Source organism: Chelonia mydas, chromosome 14 (genome assembly GCF_015237465.2).
Source record: "Chelonia mydas isolate rCheMyd1 chromosome 14, rCheMyd1.pri.v2, whole genome shotgun sequence".
Classification (NCBI taxonomy): Eukaryota; Metazoa; Chordata; order Testudines; family Cheloniidae; genus Chelonia; species Chelonia mydas.
The window spans coordinates 39111283-39132994 of record NC_051254.2 but is presented as its reverse complement, the minus strand read 5'-3'; the positions used below and the strand labels follow the sequence as shown (position 1 = coordinate 39132994).

General features: G+C 50.5%; 1 protein-coding gene across 2 annotated transcripts; it reads right to left on the bottom strand.

Moving 5' to 3' along the window:
- Positions 1-594: 594 nt before the first annotated feature.
- LOC102939760 (zinc finger protein 501) lies at positions 595-17778 on the bottom strand. 2 transcript variants are annotated; one of them, XM_043528186.1, is made up of 5 exons: positions 17389-17778; positions 12028-12103; positions 11316-11442; positions 10615-10728; positions 595-5788 (listed from the first exon to the last, which is right to left on the bottom strand). In XM_043528186.1, exons 2-5 carry the CDS (start codon positions 12049-12051, stop codon positions 4572-4574), a joined length of 1482 nt encoding a protein of 493 aa, XP_043384121.1. In that variant the 5' UTR covers positions 12052-12103; positions 17389-17778; the 3' UTR covers positions 595-4571. The 2 variants fall into 2 exon arrangements, with proteins under 2 accessions (XP_043384121.1, XP_037769927.2); XM_037913999.2 differs by lacking the exon at positions 17389-17778 and having other exon boundaries at positions 12028-12903.
- Positions 17779-21712: the final 3934 nt, after the last annotated feature.

Here is a 21712-nt window from a genome sequence, read left to right as displayed (position 1 = left end):
GTCAAAGCGCCCCTCCCCACCCAATGCCCAGCCTTGCTCAGCACGGTGCATTTCGACCCCAGCCCAGCCCTGCTCCCGCAAGCACCAGCAACAGTGACCTCTTACAGAAGAGGGGAGAGGATCTGAGAGACGCCCAGGCTCTGGTCACAAAAGCAAACTCTCTGCGAGCAGGAAACCCAGGAAGCAGCATCTCCAATCCCAGCTGAGACATTTGTGGTGTGTGTGTGTGTGTGGGGGGGGGGGGGGATAGGCAAGGTAGGGAGAGCTTCCGTCATTCCCACCCCAAACCCCTGGCAACACAAGTGCCCCATTTTCCCTCTGCAGGCCAGCGATCTGCACACCCCAGCCCTTAGGCTCCCTGGGGGCAAAGCGGAGATGACCCATGACTGCATCTATAGAAATCGTTAGCCCCCAGAGTTCTGCACTGGCCCCGAGGCACAGGTCCCTCCAAGCTGTCTGCCCACCCTGCTTCATTACACTCGACTTCTGGACACCCGCACTGCGCGCAGATTGGCTGCAAAGCAATGCCCTCTCCTGTTCACTAGCTTCACCTCAGTTCAACACTCTCCCTAGCACAAGGCACCTAGTTGGGTCTATAGTGTCACCAAATAGAAGTTTATTTGCTAGAACTTTACAATGAAGATTCAGAGCGAAGCAAGTATAAGGATGGGAAATGTATGGTTACGATAAAGGGAATATATAAAATGCAATCTCAGGACTATGCTTATTAACAAGTTTCTTTCCCATCTCCTAAGGCATTTCTCACCCAAAAGTCAGTCTGTATAATGCTCGTCCAGAGCTGGAATCCACTTGAAGACACTCACGCTGACAGACTATCGCCTCCAGAATGGACACTGTCTTGTGCCTTCTTTCCCTTTCACGTGGTGCCAGACCTTGTGTCTCTTTTGAGACTCAGGATGTTTTGTTAACTCCAAACTTCGTTTGTCCCCTGTTCAAGGTCTTTTTCTTGGACACTTTTGTGCTTTGTAAAGGCCCACACCTGCACCTTGTCTACACTTGGCTGGGCTGGGTTGAAAGATGTCGACTGTTCTCACTCTAGGCTGAGTTGGCTCCGAGAGCCACCCCGCCCCAAGTGACCAGCTTCACCTCCAAGAGCTTGGGAACGCAATATTCTACACCCTTAAAACCTTTCCCATGCGTACCTCCAGCAATAACAACACCCGCACGCAGCCCCCTTTGGTGAAGTATCATCCGGATGGCGATCACAGAGAAACAGTCCTCTCTGGGTACGTCGAGGCAAGTCCCTGGGTATAGACTTGTAACTGTCTACCTGCGTCTGTTTTCAACTTAAGGCACTTGGGTCACAGCTCTTTGTTGCCACTGGCCTCAGTGATGGGGCTCACCCTGGATTTTGGAAAGGACAGACCTGTTGACTTCCCCACCTTTCTTCTCAGCTCCGCTCAACCTCCTGGGAATCAGGAGACACCCCCATCATTTCCTTGGAGGGCTCATTAAGAGCCCTTTAGATTCACCTTCTTGTCTCGCTGGCCCCCATGCAGCGAATGCTGCCTCAGTTGTCTGGCTCTCAAAAGCAAACCCTACGGGATTCCGGCTGCGTCTCTCTCCCCTCCCACGCTGCCCCATCTGACTGTATCTTACATCTCTGCTAGGGGTCAGACGTAACTTCCTGCCCCGTTTTAGCCTCTGCTTTTTGGATAGCGACTCTCACATTCACCCCTCAGTGTTTGTGGCTGTTTACAGTGATCACTGTTCAAACGACGCTAACATCTCAGGGCAAAGGCTGGGGAAAATGCCTAGGTGCTGGAACTTGGGGTGCTGGCTTGAAGTGGTTTCCATCATATACAGGGTTCACAAGCTGGTTCAATAGCTCTCAGCACCCCGACTGTACAAAATTGTTCCAGCACCCCTGGGAAAATGGCAAAAAAATAAAATAAGGGTTATACTGATATCTGGTGAGTTGCCTTATGAAGCCCCCAGTAAATCTGGTCTACATCCTGTCATACAACACTAATATCCAAGTCTGTGACCAAATGGCCAACAGGAAAGAGAGAACAGGCCACCCTACGGGGGGTTATGGTACACTTCCATGTTCATATCAAGTGAAATCCAGGACATGTTGTATTTGACTCAAATGCAGAAGAAAAGCTTTACCTGAGTTCTCCTGTAAACTGCCTTTTGTCTGTTGCACTTTGTGCCTTGTATTATGTATCAAATTTTTAGCCTCATCGTAACAAAGGGGGAAAAGAAAGAATGAAGGAAAGAAACACCTCCACCACCACGAAACCTTCCCACCTGCAAACAAACAGAGCTTGGCTGGCAAAACCCCACAAACCTCTTTACCAACAGATGGAAACTGGGATTTAGGTTCAGAATGATCATACTGTGTCTGGGATTTATTCGAATTCCCCCTTTGGGTCTGTGATGCTTTCGGCTCCAGTCCTCCTGATTTAGGATCAAAGTAATCAAAGCGCAATTCCTAAGCATGGAGACCTGAGAACGCTGTGCCATGTGCCACTTTGGGAACTACAGGGGTAGGATAAAGGGAAGATAAATTCTCCATGGCATGGACATAAGATCCATGAAATTAAGGGGGGAAATGATGAAATTAATAGGCATCAAGTTTAAAGCAAACAAAAGGAAATACTTCTTCACACAGCGCACAGTCAACGTGTGGAACTCATTGCCAAGTGACGTTGTGAAGGCCAAAACTATAACTGGGTTCAAAAAAGAATTAGATAAAAAGGATAGGCCGATCAATGGCTATTAGCCAACATGGACAGGGAGGCAACTCCACGTTCTAGGTGTCCCTAAGCCTCTGATGGCCAGGAGGTGGGCCTGGATGACAGGGGATGGATTTGATAATTTCCCCATTCTGATCATTCCCTCTGAAGCATCTGGCATCGGCCATTGTCGGAAGACAGGATACTGGGCAAGCTGGTCCATCGGTCTGACCCAGTATGGCTGTTCTTAAGATAAAACTGGGAAGAGGGGAATGAAGCAGTCATGGGGAAAGGCAAGAATCCCTCTGTCTCACCAGGTTGTCCTCAAGTAACACAGAGGCTAACACAAAACATTTTTCTATCCCTGCCCGAATCCATTTATAATCTGTTCAGTTATGCCATTCTGTTTTATTAAAAAACAAAGAAGTCTTTGGGACGACCGCAAGCAAGGTAAGAAGAACTGGGGATGAGTCACTGTGTCCCTGAAGCGGGAACTCGGTAACTATCACCCTGCTAAACGAGCTCAGTGTGGGTCTGGATTAGAAAACGGGGTGAAAGTTTCGCCAGGGTCAGAAGGAAATGCGCTAGCTATCCCTGTCCACACTTCCTAATCTAAGAGAACACTCAGAGGCTGAGGGTGGTGAAGCTGAGAGGGGATTCCTAGGCTTCTAGGCTTTTCTAGGGATCCTACAAGGGGTCCAAGGGAAAGTAGGCCCTGTCAATGTTTAATTACAGGGGGAGCAAGGACGTGAATGATAGGAGAAATCATCTTCCTAACCCCATCCCTTCCACCTCCTCTTATTCCATGATCCCCAAATGCCCGATAGCCCCAGCACTCAGCTCCCTCTGCTTCCCAGCTCCAATATTTAATACTCCAGCTCTATTCCCAAAACCTGTCCCCCTTGGTCTCAACCTTTGATCCCCCAGAGCCCAGCACCCTTGTAGATTTGGGGAGATGAGGAGTTATCAGCCCCTCAGGGACACTCGCCCTGTAGGGAACAGCTCCAGGTAAATGGGGGAGCCCAGCCCAGGGGCTGGTGGAAGATGGGGGTGGGGACATGGGTCTAGAGTGAAGGTGGGGCCTGACACCTTCTCCTCATCTCCATGGCAGGGGGATCCCGGCTGGGTGGGAAATGGGGAAGGGGGAACTTCAGCCAGGGTGAGGGAGCATCTGGAGGAGTTTCTCTCTCTCCCATCCCCCACCTGTGGCCCATCAGCTCAGCAGCCAGGGCTGCAGCGGGGGGGGGGGGGGGGGCTGATGGGGGCTTCTCCTCCTCTGCCTAGGGTTTGCTTAGACCAGGCAGAGCCAGAAGGTCACTGACCAGCTGCTGCTCGGCTGCTGCTGGGTCCTCACCCCAGCGATGGGCTTCTGGATCCCTGAGAGCCAAATGCCCCTGATGTGTGTGGGAATGAGGAAACAGATTTTTTAATTTTTTTAACACGGTAGCCAGCCCTAGTCAGGGCACTGGTAGAATCTCTCTCCTGTTGTCCAATAACTGCTTTGTCTAGACTACAAAGTTTTGCCGGCATAGCTATGTTGGCTAAGAGTGTGGGGAAAAAAATCACACACCCCCAGCCATGCTGGCAAAACTCTGAGTGTAGACACAGCTAGTGCTTCTGTGGGATTAGCTAATCTCCTTCCGGGAGGCTGTTTAGCTGTTTTGGCAGAAGATCTCTGTTGGCTTGCGCTGCTTATCCACTAGGTGACTGCCAGCAGAGCTATCCCGGCCAAGGTTCTGTGGGGTAGACAGGCCCATTAATTCTGCTTGAAATATTTTCCACGCTAAGGATATTTAAGAGGTATCTTCCCTGTATGGATTTGCTGATGCCTAATATAAATCAGAGCCCCAGCTGTAGCATCTCCCCCATTCAAAGTTTCTTTCCTGCATGGAGTTTCTTGTGCACGCTAAGGTTTGATCTCCGATTAAAGCTTTTCCCGCAGTCGGGGCATTTATAGGGTTTCTCTCCTGTGTGGAGTCGCTGATGCACACTGAGGTTTGATCGCTGACTGAAACTTTTCCCACACTCAGTGCATTTATAGGGTTTTTCTCCCGTGTGGAGCCTCTTGTGTCTGTTCAGGGTTGAATTTTGATTGAAACTTTTCCCACAGTCCACACAGGTATATGGCTTCTCTCCTGTGTGGGTTCGCTGATGTGAAATAAGGGATGAGCTGTCACTATAGCTTTTCCCACAGTCGGGACATTTATAGGGTCTTTCTCCCGTGTGGAGCATCTGATGCTTCACAAGCTGCGTACTCCACCTGAATCTTTCCCCACAGTTAGGGCACTGATAGGGTGTCTCTCTTGTGTGGATTCTCTGGTGTAAGATAAGGGTTGAACTCCGCATGAAACATTTCCCACAGTCGAAGCATTTATAAGGGATCTCTCCTGTGTGGAGTCTCTGATGTGTAACAAGTTCTGAGCTCCACTTCAAGTTTTCTCCACAGTCCAAGCACGTATAATGTTTCTCTCTGGCATGGGTTATCATGGATGTGTCTCCTGCATGGATTATTTTGTGCGTATTAAGCTGTGATCTCTGACCGAAACTTTTTCCACACTCGGTACATTTATAGGGTCTCTCTCCCGTGTGGATTATCGTGTGTGTATTTAGGTGCGATCTCTTACTGAAGCTTTTCCCACACTCGGTACATTTATAGGGTCTCTCTCCCGTGTGGATTCTCTGATGAGAAATGAGGTTTACCCTCTGAATGAAGCTTTTCCCACACTCTGTACATTTAAAGGGTCTCTCTCCAGTGTGGATTCTCTGATGGGCAATAAGGTTTGAACTACGACTGAAGCTTTTCCAACATTCAGTGCACGTGTACTTTCTCTCTTCTGTCTGGATTTTCTGTTGGGCTGTGGTTTCCTTGGGATTACTGAGTCCTCTCCTACAATTAATGGCTTTACCCATTTCTTTCCCTTTGTGCCTCTCTGACTTGTGCTGATTCTCGCAGACTTTTCCCTGTTCAGCACTCTGGGAAAAATTCTCTTTGGATCTTTCCGATAACATTCTATGCAGTTCCTGTTGCTCAGGACTTTCCTGCTGTGGATTCTCTTCCTTGATCTCACTCACTGTACCTTCACCTGCTGAAATAGAGAATCCAGACAGGAGTCATTCTCTGTGCTTGGGGGAAAGGAAATAAAGGGGAACAGCAAAGGGGAAATACGACACAAGAACCGTTGGGAAGACTGAGAAAGGTAAAATGTATTAATCCATCTATAATTTTTCCTTCTCTGAAGTGATTACAACTGGATTATTTCTCCTCATCTTCCAAGCACAAAGGCTCATTTTTTTCTTTAACCTCTCTGTCTTCACAATGTAGGTGGATCGAGGCAGAGAACTGACTGCCTCTCTGACTCCCCAGCCAACTTCCCCTTTGAGAAGACAAACTATAAATGACGATGAATAATCATTAGCCATCGCCAGGCAGGATACGCTATCTACTTAGTCATCTGTTCTACAAATGATAAAGTCCCCCATCCTCTAAGTATGGCTTACATTCTTTGCTCCTAGATGTATATATTTACATTTAGATGGATTAAAACCCACATTGTTTGCTTGCACCCAGTTTACCAAGTGATCCAGATCGCTCTGTATCAGTGACCTGGCCTCTTCGTTATTCACCAATCCCCCCAATTGGCGTGTCACCGGCAAACATTACCAGTGATGATTTTATGTTTTCTTCTAGGACATTGAAAAAAAATGTTAAATAGTGTAGGGACAAGAACCGATCCCTGCAGGACCGCACTGGAAATAGATCCACTTGATGACAATTCCCTGTTTACAGTTACATTTTGAGATCTATCAGTTAGCCAGTTTTTAATCCATTTAACGTGTGCCATGTTAATTTGATATCAATGTCATTTTTTAATCAAAATGACATGCAGTACCAAATCAAACGCCTTACTGAAGTCTAAGTATATCTTGATTTTAATAAAGCTTTTGACATTTCCCTAGTTTGCTTATGAGAATGTCTTGTGGTTAGATGAAATTACTATCAGCTGGGTGCACAACTAGTTGAAAGACCATACCCAAAGGGTAGTAATCAATGGTTTGCTGTCAAACTAAGAGGGCATATCAAGTGGGGTCCCACAGGGGTCAGTCCTGGATCCTGTACTATTCAGTATTTTCATTAATGACTTGGATAATGGAGTGAAGCGTATGCTTTTCAAATCTGTATATAACATCAAGCTAGGAGGGGTTGCAAGCACTTTGGAGGACAGGATTAGAATTCAAAGCAACTTTGGCAAGTTGGAGAATTGGTTTGAAATCAGCAAGATGAAATTCAGTAAAGAAAAGTGCAAAGTGCTACACTTAGGAAGGAAAAATCAAATCCACAACTACAAAATGGGGAATAACTGGCTGGGTGGTCGTACTGTTAAAAAGGATCTGGAGATTATAGTGGAGCACAAATTGAATATGAGCCAATGATGTGGCTGTGAAAAAGACGAATATGATTCTGGCATGTGTTATCAGGAATGTTGTATGTAAGACACAAAGTAATTGTCCTGCTCTCCTTGACGCTGGTGAGGCCTCAGCTGGAATATTTTGTCCAGTTTTGGGCACCACACTTGAAGAAAAATGGTGGACAAACTGGGAAAAGTCCAGAGGAGAGCAATAAAAATATGAGGTTTAGAAAACCTGACCTATGTGGAAAGGTAAAATAAACTGGGCATGTTTAGTCTTGAGAAAAGAAGACCGAGGGGGGACCTGATAACAGTCTTCCAATATGTTAAGGACTGTTATAAAGGAGACAGTGATGAACAGTTCTCCATGTCCACTGAAGGTCAGAGACTAAGTAATCAGCTTAATCTGCAGCAAGGGAAATTTTGGTTAGATATTAGGAAAAGTCTTTCTAACTATAAGAACAAGAACATAAGAATGGCCAGACTGGGTCAGACCCAAGGTCCATTTAGCCCAGTGTCCTGTCTTCCGACAATGGCCAATGCCAGGTGGCCTAGAAGGAATGAACAGAACAGGGAATCATCAAGTGATCCATCCCCTGTTGCCCATTCCCAGCTTCTGGCAAACAGAGGCTAGGGACACCATCCCTGCCCATCCTGGCTAATAGCCATTGATGGACCTGTCCTCAATGAACTTTATGTAGTTCTTTTTTGAACGCTGTTATAATCTTGGCCTTCACAACATCCTCTGGAAAAGAGTTCCATGGGTTGACTGTGCGTTGTGTGAAGAAATACTTCCTTTTGTTTGTTTTAAACCTGTCGCCTATTAATTTCATTTGGTGACCCCTAGTTCTTGTGTTATGAGGAGTAAATAACACTTCCTTGTTTACTTTCTCCACACCAGTCATGATTTTATAGACCTCTATCATATTCACCTTAGTTGTCTCTTTTCCAAGCTGAAAAGTCCCAGTCTTATTAACCTCTCCTCATACGGGAGCCATTCCATACCTCTAATAATTTTTGTTGCCCTTTTCTGTACCTTTTCCAATATAGACTAGTTAAGTACTGGCACAGGCTTCTGACGGAGGCTGTGGAATCCCCATCATTGGAGGTTTTTAATAACAGGTTAGATAAATACTTGTCAGGGATGATCCAGGTATACTTAAGAAGATAAGAACTGCCATACTGGGTCAGATCAAAGGTGCATCTAGCCCAGTATCCTGTCTTCCGACAGTGGCCAAAGCCAGGTGCTTCAGAGGGAGTGAACAGAACAGGTGATCATCAAGTGATCCATCCCCTGTCCTCAGAGCACGGGGCTCAACTAGATGACCTCTCAAGGTCTGTTCCAGCCCAACATTCCTATATGTCTCTGAATCCCTAGAAAAGCCCAGATTTGCGGGCAGGTTCTAGATTTGCGCAGGAAGTCCATGCACTCTCCTCAATACTCACGCTCCAGAAGGGGAAAGCCTGGGAGGTTCCAGGGCAGAACACTCAGATTCAGTAGGGATGAGAGTTTGGGGAACCTGGGACAGACCTTTCCCCCATCCATGACGATCAAAGATGCTGATCTGGCACATGGAGGAATATGAGAGACTTTGGGTACCTGAACCACTAATTTCTAATTACCTGCCTGAGGGGTCAATGATTTAGTTCTTATTTTTATGTATCTAATTTGCATCCGCTTAGTCAGTTGATCTAGAGACGGCACGTTAGCTCAAATGGAGGTTCTTTTAATCTGTAGAAGCCTTAAGTTAGAGCCCTGCATGGGACTAGTGTAGACTCGCTGCCATGATAGCGGAAGCAGGACGGGAGTGGGTGTGATGGGTTCGGTCACAGAGATCCCCTTGGGACTGTCACCTGATGCGCTGAATTTACCTCTGAGCTCGTTTTCCCTGCCAGCTTGGGACTCCAGAACCCTGCCTTGTTGAGCCAGACATGCCAGCCTGCTGCAACCCACACCCAGGTCTGGGCCACGCCCCCAACGCTGCAGACTTTAACCAAAAACTGCTCAGCGGTAAATTCAGCACATCAGGTGACAGTCCCAAGGGGGGTCTCTGTGACCGAACTCGTCACAGTGGGATTAAAAAGAGTCGCGCGCAGGACTCTACCTTAAAGTCATGAGCTCCTCAGAGCAGATACTGTCCTTCATGAGGGCTTAGTAAGCAACCAGCACTCAGTAAACAAACAGGACCAGTATAGCTGGGGGGAAAACTGTTTGGTTGAATAGTTTATTCATTAGAAAATACAGTTTCATTTGACCAGAAACTATTTGTGGACTTGTATCAAGTTCGGTGAATACTTTCAACCGACACCAAACACCCGAAATGTTGTTGAATGGCTTAAAGAGAACTATTCGCTACTACGAATGACAAGGAATAGTCGCCGGGCCAGGAAAGGTGAGGGTGAATGAGTCTAGATACCATTGGGGAGGGCATGTGGGAGAGCAATGTTTCCGTCCCTCCTCCAATGACTGTTTTCTTTTAAGTAGAGAAGCTTCAATGGGAGAGACTGAGTGAAGCCTACATCAGAAGATCCCATCGTCCAGTGATTTCAGCATTTTTTCTGAGAGGCGGGAGACCCAAGTTCAAATCCCTTCTTCCTATCAGGCACAGGAAGGAATTGAACTGGTGCTGGGCAAATACCCGAGTTAAGTGGTTCTCAAACTTCATTGCACCACGGCCCCCTTATGCCATGACATGCCCCCACCTCCAGGCGGCAGGACAGTAGACCGAGCCCCAGCAGGGGACCTGAAGCCATAACCTGAGCCCCACTGCCCTGAGCAGGGCGGGCTGAAGTCTGAGCCCTGCGTCCCAGAGCAGAAGCCCTCAGACTTCGGCTTCCATCCCGGGTCTAACACTGGCCTGGTGACTCCATTAAAACGGGGTCGTGACCCATCATTTGAGAACTGCTGTCCTAGTCCCTGGGCTAAAGGTTGTCAGTTGTCCTCCCTTGCCCCACCCCACCAGGTGTTTTGTGCAAGAAACAGCTTAGACACCTGAATCCAGGGGTTCCCGGCTGTGGATCGCCAGCAGAAATAGACGTCTCCCTTCTGCCTAGGTGCCAAAGTCCCATCATAGGATGCAGCTTAGGACACACCCCTCTCTCCTGAGCATCTCCCCCACTGGCTAATTTAGGCGGCTCCCCACCTAGAATGCGGGAGCGGAGGTGGGATGAGAGGGAGACAGAAAGGCTGTTGACGGCCTGAACAGCTCCACCTGCTGCTACTACATTTTGAAGGGAGAGGGAGAGGTTAAAAAAGGAAGAGAGACTCCGTGCTTGGACGATGAGGCAGAATAAGCCAATGGTTTGATGCAGCAGCTCCTGGCAGTTGACAGCCAGAAACAGTCAGGAAGCTTTGAGTGACATCTGTCATCAGGATACGACACTTGCTGGCTACAACCCAGACCTGGGTGAGATGAGGCAACAGCTTGTGCGGGGAGGGGGAAGTCACAGTTTCCCCCCCCACTTCACTCAACAGGAGGTTTCTGTGTCCAAAACCAACAACTCACCCATATGGGTGCCTCTTGGGATCTCCCCTTCCTCAGAGGCCTGGAGATCCGGAACCCACAGCTCTTCCCCTTGTTCCAGCTGGGTGATCAGCTCAGGTTTGGGAATGGGATATCCTGCTCAGGGGGAGTGAAATCAAGCAAGATCAGCGTGTGTCAGGCATTGGGAGAGTATTTGTCACAAAGCACATTCCCCTGATTTTAACCTGTGCTGGGGGGATGTGGAATCCAAACCAACTGCGGTGCCCAGTGATCACTCAGTACTCACCGTGATTGTGAGAGCTCTGCTTTATTTCCACTCTGTGTGCGTAACAACAAGAACTTCACTGCCCCCCGCACCCCGTCCCAGATTCTGTCCAGGAAGCTCAGCCCTTAAAGGCACATCCCCTAATACCACACAGATGGGAACATGGCCTTCAAGCCTCCTTCGATGAGGCACATCTTTGTGTGTGGTGGTGCTGGTGTGGGGGACTTGTGCTTGTGACACTGTTTCCACTCCTGGAAAGCTGGAGAGATGGGGGTGAACTGGTATCCTCACTGCGTGGCTGGCTCCCCTGTCCCATGGGAAGGGTGCACAGATGAAAGTCTCACACTGGATCAGGAGACTGGGAAATCTAACTGACCAGGAAAGAACCAGAGCAGAAAAACTGGGCACATCACAGACCCCACGGCTTCTAATAACCGAGGGCACAGGAATCTCTTACCCAGCGAGGTCACCGTCTCGTAGTTCTCCTGCATGACGTCCCTGTAGAGGGCTCTCTGAGCGGGGTCCAGCAGAGCCCCCTGCCCCTGGGTGAAATACACAGCCACCTCCTCGAAGCTCACCGGCCCCTGGAACAACAAGAGTCCCCCACTCAGCACCTGCTGCCCCAGCCACAATCCCACGAGTCACAGGGGAGGAGGGCCGATAAAATGGAAGCTCTGGGGGGGTCACAGAGGAGCAGAATCCCACCCCCACCTTGCTCAGAGCAGCCAGGAGGCTTCAGGGTGGGGAGAAGGGGAGAGCTCCTTGTCCCTCCCAGCTGGTGGAGGAGGGCAGAAGCCTTCCCGGTTATCACACACCTACTAGCCAGAGGCTGATATAGGAGATGGAGCCCCTCAGCAGGGTCCAGGGACAGGAATTCCAAACCCCTCCCCATTTCCCAAAGCTGGGAGTGAGGGGACGGGGCATCTCCCTTGGGCCTCACCGCTGGGTGTCCCTTTCATATTCCACAGCAGCCCTGGCTAGTAGGTTCAAGTTCCAGCACTGAGATTTTTCCTAGCTCTGTCCCCACCCCGGGGAAATTCCCGCTCCCTGACAACAGGGGGTTCCCGTCCCAGCAAGTTTTCACACCCTGCCCTGCCCCCTTTTTCACCCTGTTTCCTGCCCTGCCCCCCTGCTACCAACCCAGTCGCAGCTTCCCGAAAATCCCCTACCTGAGCTGGTATCACTGCAGCCATTCCCCTGCCCCAGGCCCTGGGAGGATGGGACAAGCTGTGGTTACTCTGCAGCCTGTCGGGGCAAGAGGAGCGATGGGGGGAGGTTTCAGAAGGGGCTGGAGTCCATTTCACAACCCCAACGCTCCCCGGGCCCCTTCCCGGCAGACAGACACTCTGGACCCTGCCCCACTGGGTCACTTTACTCCAGCGCAGACCCGGCCCCTCCTCCCAGGACCGAAACCACCGAGACCTTTTAAACCCTCCCAGGAACAGAGACTTTGGCCCAAAGCCTAGAAAAGAGCAGAATCAAAGGAGCCGCGTTTTGGAGCTTACACGGAGCCCAGAAGATCTCTTGCGTAGCTCACAAGCTTGTCTCTCTCACCAGCAGAAGTTGGTCCAATAAAAGATATCACCTCCCCTAGCTTGTCTCGCTAGATTTTTTTTAAGGCCATAAGGGACTGACACAGTTCAGAGCAACAGCCCCTGTATTTTTCTCATAAGTGATCCTACCAAGGCCCCAACTTTCAGGCTTTGCCTTTCTTGGGCTTAGACCCGCGTCCCTCTCCCTCCTGACCGGGATATTACTTGGCTGCATGGTCCCTTGACTATACTGTGATATCCCCTGCCAAAGACAGACCGCCTCAGCATCTCCCCTCGGAGATGGTATGCGACATGACTGCCACAGGTATAACTGACTACACAGCTGTTTCTAAGCAAGCAGATTTCTAAAGCATTACAGAGAAAGCATATTAAATACAATAAAAAGAACCTACACGTGGTAATAAGCCTACCAGAGATCACCCCCTCGCTTCAGCAAGGGCTCTGGATGGCAATTAGGCCTTCAGTTCCCACCCAGGGCCTTTCCCTCTGGTCATAAGAAGCCCATCACAGCTTCAACTCAGTCTTATGGGGCTTCAGGAGGCCAAAGTCCTTCCAGTACTTTCCTAAGGACCGGGGCCCGCCTAGGACCAGAGGTCCTGTCCGTTTGCTGGGTCCTGAGCCAGTTTAAAACCAGGTTGTCTCACCAAAAAATTTTTCCTTGTCTTTTGGGCCCTGGAGAACCCAGCTGGAACTAATCTAGGTGACCCTCTCTCCTAGGGGATGGCATGTGTCTGGAGATGTGACCACCAGAGTGAATTTGCCTAATCACGCCCCCCGTGCTGTTGCCCTATTTGCCCTTCCCATGGTGAAAGTTCATCCAATCGCTCAATAACACACAGACCACTGAGTTTTTAGTACAATGGGCTCCAATTTATTAAACTCAGTTCCATAAGGTTTAACCCAGCACACCAAGGTTTGTTCAGGATATTACAGGCTACTGTCCCAGGGACCATTAGATCAGATAGTCCAACGGTTCTCAAACTATGGGGCGGGCCTCCCAAGGGAGGCACAGGAATGTGTCAAGGGAGGAGCGAGCGGTGTGTTTTTAGGGTGGTTGTTTTTTTTTAAAGAGCTCTGGCTGTCAGCCATCGATGGCTGGGGCTCACGCAAAAGGGCCGTGCACACCTGGAAAGCAGGGATAAAGGGTACAGCTGGGCGCTCCTACCACCCTCCCTCATTCCCTCACCGGGAGGCAGCTGAGACTTGGGCTCTCCTTCCCCCCCCCTCACCTGGAGGCAGCGGGGCACTGGCTGTCCGCCTGGGGGTGGTGGCCGCAGCACAGAAGTCAGGGTGGCAACGGGGCGCTAAGTCTGCTGTAAAAAGTGATATAGACGAATGTCAAACTTTTCACGTGGCCACCCTTCACTTCTGTGCTGCTGCTGGCCCTGGTGCTGCCTTCAGAGCTGGGCACCCAGCCAGCAGCCGCTGCTCTCCGCTCTGCCTTCAGAGCTGGGTGGCCGCATATGTATTTGGAGGGGCGTAAACGACGACAGACACAAAGAAGGGGGGCCCGATCAAAAAAGTTTGAGAATCACTGATATAGTCTGATGTATAAAATCTACAACACAGGCCTAAGAATTTCATCCAGACACCCCATGCACTGAGCCCAATAACTTGTGTTCGACTAAAGCACACTGTCCAGAAAGGCCTCCCATCTCTTCGGAAGACATTAATAAAGGAAGAATCCACCTCCTTCCCTTGGTGATTTGTTCCAATAGTTAATGATTCTCCCCATTAAAAATGTGCCTTATTTCTCATTTGAATTTGTCTGGCTCCAGTGTCCAGTTACTGGTTCTGGTTATGCCTTTCCCCACTCATAAAGTCCTTCCCAAGTTGGTATTTTCTGCCTTTGAAAGGATTTTTATATGCCATCATCAGCTCATCTCCCAGTCCTCTTTCTGCTAAAATAAATAGTTTGAGCCCTTTAAGTCTCTCACTGTGGATTGTTTTCGCCACCCCTTCAATCAATGTTGTGGCTCTTTTCTGCACCCTCTCCAATTTTTCAGAATGTGGACCCTGGAAACATACACAGCACTGCAGTACCTGTCTCACCAAGGTCATGGACAGAGGTAAAACCACCTCCTTCCTCCTATTCCTTTGCAACAGCACCACACTGGGAGCTCCTGTTCTTTGTCCGTCATGACCCCAAAATCCTTTGCGGAGTCACTGCTTTCCAGGATACAGTCCCACATTCTGAAGGTTTGGCCTGCATTCGTTGGGCCTGATTTTCCAAAGTAGGTGGCAAAAAATGCAGCACTTAGGAGGCCCCAGTCATACATCAGGATGCCACAAACACATAAGAACATAAGAGCGGCCATACTGTGTCAGACCAATGGTCCATCTAGCCCAGGGTCCTGTCTTCTGACAGTGGCCAGTGCCAGGTGCCCCAGACGGAATGAACTGAACAGGGAATCATCAAGTGAGCCATCCCCTGTTGCTCATTCCCAGCTTCTGGCAAACAGAGGCTAGGGACACCATTCCTGCCCAGCCTGGCTAATAGCCATTGATGGACCTATTCTCCATGAATTTATCTAGTTCTTTTTTGAACCCTTTTATGGTCTTGGCCTTCACAAGGTCCTCTAGCAAGGAGTTTCACAGGTTGACTGTGCATTGTGTGAAGAAATACTTCCTTTTATTGGTTTTAAACCTGCTGCCTATTAATTTCATTGGGTGACCCCTAGTTCTTGTGTTATGAGAAGTAGTAAAAAACACTTCCTTATCTACTTTCTCTACACCAGTCATGATTTTATCGACCTCAATCATATCCCCCCTTAGCCGTCTCTTTTTCAAGCTGAAAAGGCCCAGTCTTATTAATCTCTCCTCATACGGAAGCCATTCCATACCCCTAATCATTTTTGTTGCCCTTTTCTGAACCTTTTCCAATTCCAATATCTCTTTTTTGAGATGGGGCTTTCTGAAAATCTAAGTACACTATATCCACTAGATCCCCTTGGTCCACATGCTTGTTGACCCCCTCAAAGAATTCTAGTAGATTGCTGAGGCATGATTTCCCTTTACTAAAACCATGTTGACTCTTTCTCTACAAATTATGTTCATCTATATGTCTGACCATATTGTTCTTTATTATAATTTCAACCAGTTTGCCCGGTACTGAAGTCAGGCTTACAGGCCTGTAATTGCCAGGATCACCTCTGGAGCCCTTTTCACAATTGGCATCACATTAGCTATCCCCCAGTCATCTGGGTACAGAAGCTGATTTAAATGATAGTTTACAGACTACAGTTAGTAGTTCTGCAATTTCACATTTGAGTTCCTTCAGAACTCTTGGGGGAATTCCATCTGGTCCTGGTGACTTACTGCTGTTTTATCTATCAATTTGTTCCAAAACCTCCTCTACTGACACCTCAGTCTGGGACAGTGCCTCAGATCTGGTGGAGGGATAGCTCAGTGGTTTGAGCTCTGGCCTGCTAAACCAGGGTTGTGAGTTTAATCCTTGAGGGGACCATTTAGGGATCTGGGGCAAAAATTGGGGATTGATCCTGCTTTGAGCAGAGGGGTTGGACTAAATGACCTCCTGAGGTCCCTTCCAACCCTGCGATTCTATGATCTGTCACCTAAAAAGAATGGCTCAGGTTTGGGAATCTCCCTCACATCCTCAGCAATGAAGACCCATGCAAAGAATTCATTTAGTTTCTCCGCAATGGCCTTATCATCTTTGAGTGCTCCTTTAGCACCTTGATTGTCCAGTGGCCTCACTGGTGGTTTAGCAGGCTTCCTGCTTCTGATGTACTTAAAATTTTTTTTACTACTACTTTTGAAGTCTTTGACTAACTGTTCCCCAAATTCTTTTTTGGCCTTCCTAATTGCATTTTTACACTTCATTTGCCAGAGTTTATGCTCCTTTCTATTTTCCTCACAAGGATTTAACTTCCATTTTTTAAAGGATGCCTTTTTGCCACTCACTGCTTCTTTTGCTTTGTTGTTTAGCCAGGGCGGCTCTTTTCTGGTTCCCTTACCACGTTTTTTAATTTGGGGTATACATTTAAGTTGTGCCTCTATTATGGCGTCTTTAAAAAGCTTCCAGGCAACTTGTAGAGATTTCACGTTTGGCGCTGTGCCCGTTAATTTCTGATTCACTAACCTCCTCATTTTTGTCTCGTTCCCCTTTCTGAAATTAAACGCTACCCTGGAATGGAAATACAATATTTATATTGCAATAGATTTATTATATAATTATATGGTAACAATGAGAAAGGCGGTAATTTTTCAGTAATAGTGACTGGGTATTTTTTATAACTCATTTTCAGTAATAGTGACTGGGTATTTTTTATGTCTCATTTTGTAAGCAAGTGTTTTTTTAAGTGCGGTGAAGCTTGGGGGTACGCCAGACAAATCAGGCTCCTGAAAGGGGGACAGTAGCTTGGAAAGGTTGCAAGCCACTGGACTAGATAACCGTCTAAGCCTCCTATGATATGCGGAGCCGGAAGTAACCCAGAGCCAGTTTGTACCAACTGTTGCTAAAAATAGGCACTGTATGTTTCCACAACGTTTTCAAGCCAAGCTCCGCACCCATTGTAAACCGGTGTGGCTCCAACCGGGCCCGATCCCCGGCGGGCGTCAATCAGCTGTAACCGCACCGGAATCAATGAGTCCAGATTCCATCTGGGGTGAATCGGCCATAGCTCCCCTCTGCCCTGCTGGGAGCGACTCCGGTTTGCGCGAGCGGAGGGTGCAGCTGCAGGGCGGGGGAGGAGGGGGGTGCAATGCACGCACACACACACACACACGCTTTGCACAGGTTCCCAAGGGGCGCCTGGCAATGTGAACATCCCCGCCTAGCAAACAAAAGTGCCACTGGCAGGGGGAAAAAAGGCAGGAAGGCGCAGGCATGAACCAACCCCGCTGAGCTGATTTTTCAACCTCAAATCCCCAGCCAACGGCTCGGGGGCGGGATAACCAGAGTCTGCAGGGGGAGGGTGTAACCTTGGTGGGGTGCAAAGGGCAGGTCTCTCTTACCTTCGCTCCAAGGGGTGTCCTCACTGGGGAGCAGCGGGGAGCGTCCGGGGGTCCCCCCCCCCTCCTTGCGTGGAAGTTCTGCTTCCCTAGGCGGGGGTGTCCCGGGCAGGTTGGGGTTTGCAAATTGGGGGGGGGGGAGCAGAGGGGATGCTACTCCTGGATATTCACCTCGCCTGGCTGCAGCCAGAGCTCGGGGGGGAGGGATCCCGGAGCAGCAAGCTGGGGGGGGGGGGGGGGGTGGCTCTTGCAAGGGACAACGCGGAGCTCCCTCCCGGAGCAACAAAGAGTTACTGTGTAGCGCGATTCACTTCCTGCTCCTGCGGTGGCTGCGTGACCCCCAGCGCCCGTCAGGGTCCTAGCGACAAACCGATTGCCTTGCAAGCCAGCCTGCCCCGAGCCTCCCGCCCCTGCCTCTGCCAGCCAGGGGCAGCCTCTGCCCTGCCCTCCCGCGGCCGCTGCTGCTGCAGGGGACCCCGGCCCCGGGGGCCACTGGAGCGGTCCTGAAGGAGCCGGGCCCGGTGCAGCCGTTGCAAATGTGGCAAGCTGCTGCCGGCCGGCGTGGCCGGGCCTGACCTGGCTCCTGCAAAAAGGGGGGAGTTTTGGAGACCAAAATTGCTTGAGCCAGGGCTTCTCTTTCATTACAAGTCAAGCCCTGTCCTTGACCTCTGCAGAGGCTGCTCCCCCTCTCTCCGGAGGGCGAATACCAGTAAAGGGGGCAGATCGGAGGGGAGGGACGTGGGCAAAATTTGGGCAGGGGCTAAACTGACAGCACAGGAAGGACGGACAGCTAGGCAGGGGGACGAGAGGGGCCTAGGGGCAAAATCAGGGGTAGGGGTCAGGGTTGAGGCACTGCCAGGCAGTGGCAGAGAAGGGGAAAAGCCCAGGATGGGGCAGGGCAGAGGGGGAAAAGTTACCCCCAAATGGGGCAAGCCAGGCAAAGAGGGTACGGGGAGCACGTACTCCGGGCCTGCTTCCCAGGGCTGTTTTCTTGATGGCGCAGGACATCCCATTGTCTAGACAAGCAGCTCTTCCCTGCCGGACATGGTGCATTGCACTGCTAAAGGAGACTGGATTCAGCAATATAGTTTACCAGATAATAATAGTAATAATGGTCACGTGTTTTTAGCATTTAAAAGAATCCATCACCAGTTTGCATTTCTGGGTGAAGCCTAGGCCAGTGGTTCTCAAACTAGGGCCACGGCTTGCTCAGGGAAAGCCCCTGGCGGGGCCGGGCCGGTTTGTTTACCTGCCACATCCGCAGGTTCGGCCGATCGCGGCTCCCACTGGCCGCGGTTCTCGGCTCCAGGCCAACGGGGGCTGCAGGAACGGCGACCAGCACGTCCTCGGCCCGCGCCGCTTCCCGCAGCCCCCATTGGCCTGGAGCGGCAAACTGCGGCCAGTGGGAGCCGCGATCAGCCGAACCTGCGGACGCGGCAGGTAAACAAACCGCCCCGGCCCTCCAGGGGCTTTCCCTGCAGAAGCGGCGGCCCTCGTTTGAGAACCACTGGCCTAAGGTGACCAGATGTCCTGATTTTATAGGGACAGTCCCGAGATTTGGGGCTTTGTCTTTTATAGGCGCCTATTACACCCCTTGCCCTGTTCTGATTTTTTACACGTGCTCTCTGGTCACCCTAGTAAAGCCCCATAGCAATTCGCACATTTGTCTTTGCTGTTGTTCTGATTTCCTTGGCTGGATGGCCTTTTCCCGGGAACCCACTGCAAACGGAGTTTCGCTCCTTTAAATTATTTACTTTTTAAAATGCTCTTTTTGGCCACTGTCAGAAGACGGGCCATTGGTCTGACCCAGTATGGCTGTTCTTATTACCCTTAGCGCTTCGTTATTTACCTTCATTAACATTGTGCAGACAGATGTCCTTGTTTTAGTTAATTTATATTTTTAATAGTAAATCACTGAACATGTGAATAGTTGCTTGAGCAATGACAAATCAGAGTTTCTAGTCTAATGCTTCCTGTTTATATTCAGACACTAGTTTTTCATTCTAAATGTTCTTTCTTTCTCTCTTTCTTTGGCATCATACGACTTCAAGGCTGACTGATTTCCTGTGTTGGTGTCAAAATTTCTTCAGTTTCTTTTGATCGACCAGTAGGGATTGTCTTTGTCCACTCTTGTTCGCTTCTCCACCCAACATCCTCGTGCTTTTTCATGTCACCACATGTGTGTAGAACTTGGCTCCCAGATATTCACTAGAGCAGCGGTGCTCAAATTTATGCCGCCTGAGGACCCCATTTTGATTTAAAAAATTTTGGGGACCCCCAAGCGCCCCGCGCAGCACTTGCCCTGCACCCTTCCCTGAAGCCTCACCTCTGTCCCACCCCTTCTCTGAGGCCCCGATCCCGCTCACTCCATCCCCCCTCCCTCTGTCACTTGCTCTCCCCCACCCTTACTCACTTTCACCAGGCTGGGGCAGGGAGTTTGGGTGCAGGAGGGGGTGTGGGCTCTGGGAGGGCGTTTGGGTGCAGGGTGTGGGCTTTGGGAGGGAGTTTGGGTGCAGGCTCTGGGAGGGAGTTTGGGTGCGGAGTGCAGGCTCTGGGAGGTCATTTGGGTGCAGGCTTTGGGAGGGAATTTGGGTGTGGGGTGCAGGCTCTGGGAGGGAGTTTGGGTGCAGGGTGCTGGCTTTGGGAGGGAGTTTGGATGCAGGGTGCGGGCTCTGGTTTGGGCACCGGTGGTACCCCCCACTTTCAGGGAACTTCTGTCGCTCTTGGTAAGGGACCATTCCAGCTGAAGTGTCCCGTTAACACCTCTGTAATCTGAGGACAAAAAGGGGGCTTAGTGGTTTATAGATGGTTGTAATAAGCCATAACTCGAACAGAAGTTGGTCCAATAAAAGATATTGTCTCTTGTCTCTCTAATATCCTGGGACCTACACGGCTAGAACAATACTGTTTCCATTTCTATAACGTTCAGTACAGTTTTGGACCTTGAGCCCATAGGCAGAGTTGAAGGGGCACAAGGGTGTTGACCCCCAAACTGCAGTACCATACCAGAGTGGGGTAGTCTTGGGGGCAGCTCCCCACTCCTCCTCTTCTCCCTCAGGCCCTACTGTCTGGCCAGACCCAGGCAGGAAGACAGAGGCAGGCAGTGAGGGGCAGCTGCTCCTCTGGCTGGTGGTGCCATGGAGTGGGCAGCCGTGGCATCCCCCCATCTGCTGCTGGTGTGTGGGGCTGCAGCTGCTCCTCAGCTCCCAGCCTCCTTTGATTGCTCAGGCAGCCAGTCAGAGCTGCCCAGGCAGCTCCAGGCCCAGAAGAGCCCTCGGTGAGTAGCCACCGGCACACAGCCCCAGACAGGTGGGTGGCCTGATGAGGTGAGTCAGGGGCTGGAGGTAGCACTCCCTCCCTGGACCCTGCTGTGCAGAGCTGGCCTGAGCCCTGCTGGCCCTTGCCCCCCCCCATAGAACCGCGGCCAATGGGAGCCGCGGGGGCGGAGCCTGCGGGCAAGAGCAGCACGCAGAGCCACCTGCGCATCTCCGCCTAGGAGGCGGACCTGCTGGCCGCTTCCGGGGGGCAGCACAGAGTCAGGACAGGCAGGAAGCCTGCCTTAGCCTCCCCACTGTGCTGCTGACCAGCAGCCGCCCGAGGTAAGCCCACAGCCCAACCTCGTGCCCCAACCCCCTGCCCCAGCCCTGAGCCCCCCCAAAACACAGAGCCCCTATCCTGCACCCCAAACCCCTCATCCCCAGCCCCTCCTCAGAGCCTGCACCCCCAGACAGAGTCCTCACCCCCGCGTCCCAGCCCAGAGCCCCCTCCCGTACCCTAAACCCCTCATTTCTGGCCCCCAGTTATAGCCCTCACCCCCTCCCACACCCCAACCCCCTGCCACAAACCCCAGCCCAGTGAAAGCAAGTGAGGGTGGGGGAGAGTAAGCCTCTGAGGGAGGGGGAATGTAGTGAGCGGGGGGTGGGGCCTCAGGGAAGGGGCGGGGCTAGGGTGTTCGGTTTTGTGCGATAAGAAAGTTGGCAACCCTAGAGCCAAATTGAAGGTAGGACACTTCCCCAGCGAGGTTGGCTCAAGGCAGCTTGCGTAGCCCTAACCCTGTAGAGTACTTCCGGACTAAGTTGCCTTGTCTGCACGTTGTTTTTGCAGTGGGACAGCTAAAGCATGTTAGTTACCCCATGGTAAAAACATACATTTTCATAGTACATTTCCACTGTGTTTTTCACACATCGAGAAGTTGAATCCCTACTTGAAGTGCAAAAGTTAACAGCCTCTGAAGTTGCCGGTGTCTCACAAGAACCGCCACACTGGGTCAGACCAAAGGTCCATCTAGCCCAGTGTCCTGTGTCTGACAGTGGCCAATGCCAGGTGC

Coding starts and splice junctions, on each gene's coding strand:
- LOC102939760 (XM_043528186.1), bottom strand. CDS start 12,051: ATGGCTGCAGTGATACCAGCTCAG. Junction 11,443..12,027: donor CTGCAGTGATACCAGCTCAG/GTAGGGGATTTT, acceptor TTGTTGTTCCAG/GGGCCGGTGAGCTTCGAGGA. Junction 5,789..10,614: donor CCCAAGAGGCACCCATATGG/GTGAGTTGTTGG, acceptor TCTCTATTTCAG/CAGGTGAAGGTACAGTGAGT.